The sequence below is a fragment of the Sinocyclocheilus anshuiensis genome, unplaced genomic scaffold (assembly GCF_001515605.1).
Source record: "Sinocyclocheilus anshuiensis isolate Anshui unplaced genomic scaffold, SAMN03320099.WGS_v1.1 scaffold415, whole genome shotgun sequence".
NCBI classification, from domain to species: Eukaryota; Metazoa; Chordata; class Actinopteri; order Cypriniformes; family Cyprinidae; genus Sinocyclocheilus; species Sinocyclocheilus anshuiensis.
The window spans coordinates 1,359,393-1,370,343 of record NW_015552655.1 but is presented as its reverse complement, the minus strand read 5'-3'; the positions used below and the strand labels follow the sequence as shown (position 1 = coordinate 1,370,343).

At 37.2% G+C, this 10,951-nt stretch overlaps 2 protein-coding genes across 2 annotated transcripts in view; both read right to left on the bottom strand.

Annotated features, from left to right (window-relative positions):
* The window catches only part of LOC107667224 (pentraxin fusion protein-like), a 6,500-nt gene extending 5,155 nt beyond the window's left edge, over positions 1-1,345 (bottom strand). The window contains exon 1 of the mRNA XM_016458844.1: positions 1,311-1,345. The gene's annotated coding sequence lies outside the window, so the exon portion shown is untranslated. The remainder of the gene's footprint in view (positions 1-1,310) is intronic.
* A 2,372-nt stretch (positions 1,346-3,717) lies between these two features.
* On the bottom strand, positions 3,718-4,863 carry LOC107667223 (pentraxin fusion protein-like). The gene is made up of 3 exons (XM_016458843.1): positions 4,786-4,863; positions 4,596-4,659; positions 3,718-4,457 (listed from the first exon to the last, which is right to left on the bottom strand). The coding sequence occupies exons 2-3, from the start codon at positions 4,645-4,647 to the stop codon at positions 3,835-3,837; spliced, it is 675 nt and encodes a 224-aa protein (XP_016314329.1). The 5' UTR covers positions 4,648-4,659; positions 4,786-4,863; the 3' UTR covers positions 3,718-3,834.
* Positions 4,864-10,951: the final 6,088 nt, after the last annotated feature.

Below are 10,951 nucleotides of genomic sequence, written 5' to 3'. Positions count from 1 at the left end.
AGGCATGACGAAGCAGATATAGTCCTCTTTTGGAAGACCAAACAAAGTAGTTTCGCTTTCACAACGAAACACACAGAACACAAACACACACACACACACATTTTCACGACATGGTGGCAGCAACTATTGTTGAACTACAGCGAGAGTAAAAGTTACGCCTTCTTTCTTTGCGTGAACATTTGGGCGGCGTTATGCAAATCTTTCCACATCGTGACGTAGACATGTGGGGGCGTGTTAGAACGAGCCGTTTTAGGTAGGCATGGTTGACTCTTAACTTTTATAAAGAATATCTCTTTGGATTTGAGACTTTAGTCTGTGCAACTTTACAGATCTTCTTTATGCACCAAGAGCTTGTAACACTTCAAAGAGAAAGGAAAAATTGAAATCGCATCATATGACCCCTTTAGGACTTGTGAGTAAAAAAACACTGTTATGATTGGCTAACATCACTGCATTGGCAGTGCTGGACAGTAACTGATTACATGTAATCTGATTACATAATTAGTTTCCAAAAATTAAGCACTTGTAATTATTTTATTACATTTTAGAATGTGCATAATCAGATTACAGTTACTTTATGGATTACACGTTATTCACACAATGGCAGTGATTTATTAAAAAAAACAATATTCTCCCTAAATCTTATTTTTTCAATTTTAATTTACCTTTCTAAAATCCTACCGTGTATCATAACATGTCATGCAAATAAGTGTGTAAACCATGCTTGCTCTAGCACCTCTCAAGCTATTAGACCATGTATGAAACATATAATTATCTAAGTTACTAAACACTGTGTTGTCATTATATCCAGTGCTAACTGCTGATTCTGGAGGTCAGGACAAAATATTTCAAACCTGGAAGATTTTTAGTGTTCAAGTGTTTAAATCATTTTTATGTAACTTTTTATTATTTAATTAATTATTATCACCTCACAAACCCACTGCAGTCCTTACATTAAGTTTGGGAATTCCTGGTGTAAAGTTTAATGCATTTTATGATGTTCATATAAAAAATTGAATATATTTTCTTTCTCTTTACTTTTTTATATTAATATGGTATGTTTAAAACAAGTTTGAAAAAAAGTACATCTAAAAAGTAGTCAGAATAAATGACCTAAAATGTATAACCTAGATTACATTACTAACTACAGTTTTCATCATGTAATCTGTAATCAGTAATGCACTACAGTTCGTAAGTAATACCAGCACTGTGCATAGGAAATACTGTAGTATCAATGCCCCCTCGCTATTGCATGTAATTGTTTTGAAAACATCATCCATATAAAACCAATTCTGAATTTTTTTACTTACAGTTTGCGATGCAGCTGCTGTCAGATTCAATACAGTTGGCTGCTTTATCTGTCAACATAAGTTTCATTGTGAACTCTCTATTACACTGTGCCTCTTTTACAAACCAATCAAATAATCAAATGCTACGAACAAACATATAATACTCAGGCATGATCTGGGAAATTATTAAAAATAATCTATTCACCTCCTGCCACAGAGGTCCTTCTGAAGTCTTTACAGAGACGCAAACGAGCTGTTAAACTGGACGCGTCAAAGAGGATCTTCTTTTAAACTGGCTTCACACTATAGTTTTAGGCCGATTTATCCCCGAGTTACCTGACAATCTGAGAAAAAAATCTTGGCTGAACCTCCAGAAATCCTGTCCAGGATTATGAAATCAGGAGAACAAGGAGAAGCTTTACAGATTGTCTTCTCTCAAAACTCAAACACTCACACACTACAATATTTGAAAATTGTGGCGCATCACACACTACATGGTATTAAGACTATCATTATTCATCTTAATAATATCTTAAGAACTGTGACAGAAATTGTCATGTCCAGTTTATACTTTGCAGAGAAAGAGATGAGTTAACCTCTATTTTGTTACTCAACATAAAAATATAAAAATAAATGCAGTAACATAAACAAACAGAAATAAAACAACAAATATATAATGTAACCTTGAACATGAAAAACAGATGTTATGAGAGCATCCCCATTCTCTCAAAAAATTACACACAAGAAAAACTGATTAAATTTCTCTCTCTATAACGCCACAGAAAAAAATGCTACTGCAAACATAATAATCAATGGACATTTTCTGTTAATATTTACCAAAATAATGCTGCAAATATAGCCGCTGTTGCTGTCTGTCTGGATTAAACCCATTCAAACAGATGGACAGCGCTGGTTCATTTTTAACTATTTGTAGCTTGTTCAACCACATGGCAACGAGATCAAAGTTTTCCAACAGCCATAAGCAAATATATTTGCATATGTGACATCACAAATCCCACAATATCCAAATGAGTTTTATTTAGAGTCTGATAAAATAAATATTTGTTTATAACAAGAAGGAAGTGCAGGATGTTTTCATGGTTAAAAGACCAGACCTCTTGTGTGTCATGTCACACTCTACAAAACTGCTGGGTTGTTTCAACCCAACTTTGGGTCAAATATGGACTAACCCAACCGTTGGGTTAAATTTTTACATAAAATTTTTAACCCAAAAGTTGGGTTAGTCCATATTTGACCCAAAGTTGGGTTGAGACATCCCAGCATTTTTTTAGAGTGCACCTTTAAATCCCTTTAAATGTGTTTCAGCATGTATTTTACACTTTGAATGACAATTATGTTACAAAAGATTCACTCTAAAAAATGCTGGGTTGTTTCAACCCAACTTTGGGTCAAATATGGACTAACCCAACTTTTGGGTTAAAAATTGAATGTAAAAATTTAACCCAACGGTTGGGTTAGTCCATATTTGACCCAAAGGTGGGTTGAAACGACCCAGCATTTTTTAGAGTGTTGAGTCAGAGCTCCAGTTCTCTGATTGGTGGGTACTTCTCTGCAGGATTATGTTTATTTTTTATAACAGACTGATGGCCTATATATCATTGATAACTTGACTTCAGAACTCATAGATCTGTCTTTACAGGCTTCCATTAAACTTTAAAATTAGTTATCAGTTTCCCTATGGAGAAAATGAATGGGATTATCAAATCACACCTCTTTTTAGTAAAGTAAACTTTAGGGAAAAATGTCCTTTTTTTTCTCAGATTAACAATTACTAGACTGAAGTTAAGCGATTTACATTTTTGAAACTCTTTTTCCAAATTATGCACAGACACTGCAGTTGAATGCTGAGAATTTTTTTTTTTATTAGTAAGTCATTAAAACAGATGAACAGCTTCCAGATATTGACACAACTGTGAGTTTATAGAGACTGACACAAATGTGTGACATTGATGTGTGACCTGATCAGAAATGATTATCATTTGCCACTAGCACATTTCCATGAGTATAATATTTGATGGTGTTCCAGTCAAACATGTTTCCCTTCAGCACATTTTTTTTCTGGTTTGTATAAACCGCCCCGTACACACTTAAGACATTAATTTCGCTACGTACACTAGATGTCACTATGGGACTGTTTTAAAGAGGCCGGTCCAATATTTCTAACATCAAGATTTTAGGTTAAAATTTATGTTCACAAAGTCACATTTCTTCAAAGCGTTTCACCACTTTAATTACTATTTAACTTGTATGTAAATTTTTACTCACACCTCTTTTTCTGTCAAGGAAACTTTGGGGGAAAATATTAGGCCTATTTCATCATATTTTTTTTGTGAGAAAACAGTTACTAGACTGAAATTAAATGATTTAGAACATTTTTGAAACTTTTTTCAAATTATGCACAGACACTGCAGTTGTAATGCTGAGAAAAATTTATTTGTTAGCCCTTACAGTTTTGCAAATCATCAACACAGATGAACAGATTATAGAGATTGACACAACTGTGTGATGTTACACCTGATCAGAATCAGTTATTTTGAGCCACCACCATGTCTCCCTTGATCTCATATTTGATGGTGTTCCAGTCGAACAGGTTTCCCTTCGGCACATACGGTTCCTGGTTTGAATAAACCGCCCTAATCTGACTGCCAGAGAGAACATAGTCCCACATTTGCACATCAGAAATTTCTCCTACAAAGCTCTGCTCCGCATCAAAGGTGCTCAAATATGTATCAGCATCTTGGCCGAGCAGGACAGTGCCGCCAGGACGGATTGAGAGACCTTTTCTATAGATCTTGAATAAACTACGACGTCCATCCACCCAGAAGGCAGTGAGACCAGTCTCAGAGTCCCAGGTGACACACAGGTGAGTCTGGAAGGTGGAGAGAGGAGGCAGAAGGAAAAATGCTGCATCACCACTAGACTGAATACGCAAGGCCACGCGACCGTCTTTCTCTCTCCACACGTTGAGTTCATCAACCTCGGGTGTGCGGTAAGTGAAGAGAATGATCTGCCTCTGGCCCTGGAGCTCCGTTGAGACACGCATGCAGAGTGTGAATGCTGAAAGACTCAGTGGCTTTTCAGGAGTGAGTTTAACAAAGCTGGTAGCAGTCTTGGTTGGAAACAGAAGTGCTTTACCACTGAGACCCACTGCAAGACAAAACCAAATGAAACCATAAATATACATATATATATATATATACAGTATATATGCATTTTTTTTTACAATAGACAACTGAAATCCCCCTCACAACATTCCATGTAATCTATAAATGAAAAATGTGGTACCTTCAGTGGCCACTGGTGTCAAAAAGACGAGACAGAAAAATAAACCCAACATCTTGCTGCAGGTCTGAGGGCAAAAAATGCAAAAGAAAATCCATTACTTCTTTTAGCAGATAAACTCTTCACTGCATCTTAAGTGTTCAATCGCTTTTTAGAGACAAAGAAACAAAAGGTTCACAATAAGAATACTTACAATGTTCAACAAGTGTCGTCAGAGAGATGACGACTTCAGATCAGCTGTTTGTCTCCTAGACAGTCGTGATGATCAGCGTCTCGAGTATTTATTAGCAGAATGGGTTGAGCCCAGATTCAGGTAAGAGCCTCCCAGTCATCTTGTTGTTAATAATTAATTTGTTTTAGTTTAACCTGTAAAAGGGAAGCTGACGTGTCCTGCAGTGACATTGCATGCATTGTTATGCAGTTGCTGAATGCAGTTACGGATAAATTTAATGAGATTCATACTATAAAATAACACACAGCAGAACTGCAAATAACGTCATTTAAATGATAAAAACAGATAGCATTTCAGAAATACACACTTTCTTTGTACACTCACATACTTTTTTTTTTTTTTTTGAATTTTAACCTAAAATCTTAGCTTTGCTGTTACAATGATAATATTTCGCTATATCCCTACTTTCTGATAATGACTCATCCACAACAGATCAGTACAATCATGTGTGAAAAATGCCTTCATAGCATATATAGACATAAAATTCATTTAGTTTTGAAATATTTTTCAAATCTCAATGTCTCAAACAAAAAAAATCCATACAGTATATTTTTCTTAGAAAAAAAGAAACAGACTTCAGAAAAAGTCTCCATTAACTCTCCATGTAAATCTCATTGCTGTCCAGGAGAAATAGTTGAGATAGTTTTAAATTAGATGAGCCAAAACATTATGACCACCCATAGATGAATATGGTGAATATGGTTAACCATCTCCTAACAAGGTCACATGTGAAGGTCTGGGTAATATTATATGGTACATGAAGCAGTTCATGTTGTCAGTGTGAGTAATGGGCAGGAATAAAGATCTGGGTGACTTTGACAAAGGCCAAATTGTTGTTGCCAGAAAACTGTGTCAGAACATCTCAGAAACCAACCAACCAACAGTGATTCAAGGGGGGACAAAGCACAAATTGGTGTCAGTGTGTAGGGCATCCAAGGCTCATCGATGCATAAGGCCCTGTTGCCTCTTCCTGCTTCTCCATTCTGTGCAAAGTTTTCTGGTCCATATACGGTTATTCGTCAAGTTTCAGATCAGAATGATCTGATTTCAACTCCTGAACGAAAGCAACGTTCATAGTTGTGCCATGTAAACTTGCTAAAACCTTTTTACTCTGGTTCTAGTGATTTGGAGAAGGTTCCAGTAGCAGTAGCTGTGGCTTCTCCTGTGATGGAAGTTGCAGAGGATGTTAAAGAACCTGGGGATGGTATGTTGCGGCCCCGACTAAATAACTCTGAAGTTTTAAATAACTTGGAGGATTTTGTGCAACATTTGCCTTTTCCTCAGAGAGCTGAGTTGCTAGCTTTGATTTCAGATTTTGCTATGTTGTTCTCAGATTCTCCTTCACGCACTCATTTGATAGAGCACAATATAATGTTGGTAATGCAACACCAATACGTCAGCGTTTTTATCGTGTTTCTTTGGATAAGCAACAATATCTTGAGTCGGAAATTAAATATATGATCGAAAATAACATCGCTAAACCGTCTTTCTCAAGTTGGGCATCACCTTGTTTATTAGTGAGGAAGCCAGATGGGACGTATCGCTTTTGTACTGACTATCGGAAGGTAAATAATGTAACAAAACCATACTCTTTCCCTTTGCCCTGAATGGAAGATTGTGTAGATTCGGTTGGCTCTGCTTTGTATGTCAGTAAATTCAATCTACTAAAAGGATATTAGCAAGTGCTGTTAACAGCTCGTGCACAAGAGATTGCTTCTTTTATTACTACCCCTTCTGGGCTATATTCTTACTCGGTTATGAGTTTTGGCCTTCGAAATGCACCCACTACTTTTCAGCGCTTGATGAACCATGTAACTTCTGGGTTAGATGGATGTGCTGTCTATTTAGATGATGTGGTTGTATATAGTGGTACGTGGGAGCAACATCTTTTACGTATTAGAGCACTTTTTGAGCGCTTGGTGGAGGCTAGGCTCACGGTCAACTTGGCAAAGTGTGAGTTCGCCAAGGCGTATGCGCAACGCTGACCTCATACGTCATCCACCCAGAACTGCTTCCAGTGTACAACTGTTGGCGCAAGCTACATTAAAGTGATTATTACGTTTAGAATATGAATATTTCTCTCACAAAAACGCATCGATTCACTACAGGAGGCCTTTGTTCACCCCCCGGAGCCGTGTGAGACACTTTTTTTTTTATGGATGGGCGCTTTTTATTTAACTTCTTTTGGACTGATGCATGCAACACCCGCTGAGTGGCATTAAACAGCTTGAAAGATCAAAGACAATTTTTAATATAACTCCGACTGGATTCGTCTGAAAGAAGAAAGTCATATACACCTAGGATGGCTTGAGGGTGAGTAAATCATGGGGTCATTTTCATCTTTGGTTGAACTATCCCTTTAAGGTGTTATCTGATTGTATGCAGTTAACGATGTCCGGTTCGTGAATAAATCATTCTTTTTAGTGAACTTGATGAACCAGTTCACTTGTTTAAAACAATCGGCAACTCGCGTCACACCGATCCTCAAAACTCAAGTTAACAACACACTGATACTGTGATAGCAGATGCACATGCGTGAACTGAGGACTTGAATGAGGGTGCGAAATGTAAGTTTCTTAAATAATTATTTAATAAAATGTAAATCAGGTATATGCCCTTACACATGCCTTTATTAAAAAATGTGTTTGAGCATGTATTTGACCCTTTCTACAGTCGGTCTAGGGAATCTTTACACACAAGCTAAAATATTTTCTTTCATGATATTGGGTTTCTTTGTGTAGTCTGTCTGTTTTGTTGTGGTTAGTTTGGTGTATACTTGCGATATACTTATTTAACCACTGTACTTGTTAAAACACTGTCAATGAGAATGCAGTCTTGTTTAAAGGGGTCATACTGTATGATGCGATTTCAATTTTTCCTTTCTCTTTGGAGTGTTACAAGCTCTTGGTGCATAAAGAAGGTCTGTAAAGTTGCAAAGACTAAAGTCTCAAATCCAAAGATATATTCTTTATAAAAGTTAAGAGTCAACCACGCCTACCTAAAACGGCTCGTTCTAACACGTCCCCACGTCTACGTCATGATGTGGGAAGATTTGAATAACGCCGCCCAAATGTTCACGCAAAGAAAGGCGTAACTTTTATTCTCGCTGTAGTATTGTTGTTGCCGCCGCCATGTCGTGAAGGCGCTGTGTGCTTCGTTGTGAAAGCGAAACTATTTTGTTTGGCCTTCCAAAAGAGGACGATATCCGCTTCGTCATGCCTGGAGCTGATCCATGCTGGTTGCTGAGGAAATACATCAACTTCGCGCTGTGGATCGCCGGATTGGCTTTCACCGTGGATGAAGCGGAGTCCAGCCCGGGGTCGTCACATGTGGTTGCCGCAAGCCCATCGGACACTCCTTCGTCGAATCCGCTGGCCTCGCCGTTCTCAAGCCCGCCGCCTCTGCTCACTCTACAAAATAATGTTCTTTTTAGCAACATCATATGACCACTTTAAAAAAAAAAGGATTTCAGTCGCAGCATAGAAATGATGAAAATGAATTTTTTTGTGGCAAAAAAAGCTAATTTTTATAGCAAACCTCAGTTGTTCATATTATATGAGAGATCTTTTCAACGATAAAGCAGTCTTCTTGGTACAAAATCTGTCACCACATAATGTATATTAAACCTCAAACTTTTTGCCATTTTGGTTTTGTGCCATTGAGTAAGAGTGGAAAATTACTTTGCTGGAAAATTATCACAGCGCATCTGGTTTCGGATTCACAAATATTTAAAGAAAAAAAAGTCAGATGTTATCTCATTCTGTGGTAGTTGGTGATCATTTTTCAATCAATCATTTTTTCATCAGCTTGATGAACCAGTTCACTTGTTTAAAACAACTGGCAACTCGCGTCAACACCGATCCAGTTACTGGACACCGATCAAGTTACTGGATCAAAACTCAAGTATTGTCACAACTCAATTTATGTTACAAAAGATTTCTAATGTCAAATAATTGCTGTTCTTTTGAACTTTCTGTGCAAAGAATCCTGAAAAAATATCACTGTTTCCACAAAGTAATTTGCAGCACTGATTTCAACATCGATAAAATGTTTCTTGAGCTGCAAATCAGCATATTAGAATGATTTCTGAAATGATCACAGCATGATTCAGCTTTGATCACAGCAATAAATTGCATTTTACAATATATATTCAAACAGAAAACAGTTATTTTAAATTGTAATAATATTTCAGAATATTACGGTTTTTACAAATAAATATAGCCTTGGTGATCAGACTTCATTCAAAATGTACAAAAAAAAAAAACCCTCTTACAATACAGACAGTCTGGATTTGAATTTTTATTTTTTTGTAGCAACATAGAAATTGTGAAAACGAATTTCTATAGAAAATTTGTAGCTGTTCATATATTATATGAGAGCTCTTTTCCACAATAAAGCAACAGTGGAATCTTATTGATCAAAATTCCTCTCCACATACTGCATATTAAACATCAAATAAAATTTGATTGACTTTAGTTTTGTGCCATTGAGCAATATTTGCTCTTACTTATCACAGTGCATCTGGTGTCGGGTTCACAAATATCTTTTTAAGATAGAAGTTAAGATGTTCATAAGAATGCTCTTATGAAGATCTCAAATATTAGATATAATCCTCTCACGCAATCTGGAAAACCATTAAAAATAAACCATCCACCTCCTGACGCTGAGTCTGTACAGAGATGCAAACTGTTTAAACTGTACGTGTCAAAGAGAACGTTCCTTTAAACCGAGCTCACACTACAGGGGTTTTAGACCAGCTTATTCCTGATTTAGCCCTCCTGACAATCCGAGAAAAAAATCTTGTCCAGGACCTCGGTCGGCTCCAATATTTGTCCCAGATTATCTGGGAATACGAGGCTTTTCTGGTCAAATCTTAAACCAGGCTCAGACTACAGAAGCTTTTAAATTCTAACCGATTACGAAATCTGGAGAGTAAGGAGAAACTTAACAGACTGTCTTCTCTCAAAACTCAAACATGCACACACTACAAGATTTGAAAATCGTGGCACACCAAACACTACAAGATATTATGAAGATTATCATTATTAATCTTAATAATATAAGAATTGTCGCAGAAAAGTCATGTCCCAAATCTTTAAGTAGTTTACACAATATATATTTGCATTGAAAGATGAGATGTGAGAAAGATGTGTGTTATCCTGCAGGTATTATTTTACTGTCTTAACTGTTTAGATTTTTATAATGCATTATTTTCTTGTCGATCCACCAGTTCACATTTACAACTGTGTTTGCAGCGTAAAAACATGAGTTGATTTTCACATTTTAAATTGACATCAGTGGTTCAACTGTAAAGTTACGAAGCTACGAGAATACTTTTTTGCGCAAAGAAAACAAAAATAACGACTTTATTCCACATTTGTCTCTACTGCATCTGACCCAGATCCGGCGTGATGACGTCACGCTTTGTAACTTTACAGTTGAACCACTGATGTCACACGGACTACTTTGTCGATCATCTTGGTACTTTTCTGGACCTTGAACGAGGTAGTTACCTTGATGTCTATGCAGGGCCGTTTCTAGGCATAGGCGAGCTAGGCGGTCGCCTAGGGCGCCACCAGCTGAAGGGGCGCCAATGAGCGCACGTACTCAACAGTGTCTGTCTGCCACTTTTAGCAGGGTTGTGATAAAGAGTGGCACGGTCACCCTGAAATATGACTGCCGCCCCCACTGGATCCCCCAACATTATCGGGCTAGAGTACTGTCAAGCTGACGATGCCTGTATGCCACTAGATCAGAGTGCTGTCAATTGCTGCCTGATTGTTGCATGCAAAGTTTGCATTTGGAGCCATTTGCGCCAATGCATTGTTAAAGGATCAGCGTGTCATGTAATATTCCCATATAAACTTTAACATCCAATTAAAAAATATTTGTATAGTAAAATTAGCTAATTCATGAGATCAATACATCCTTTATTAGACCGCTTTGTCGAGTTAAATGCATTCTTACGGAGGCGTCGAAATGCTGAATCAATTCATTCACTTCCAACAGCGCTTAATGGGAGCAGCGTCATAGAGGGCAGAGCGTCACGTTATTTAAAGGGGAAGTTAACGCGTTAACGAGTAGCAAATGATTAAGTAGCTGCATTGGTTACTTTTATGCCACTGAA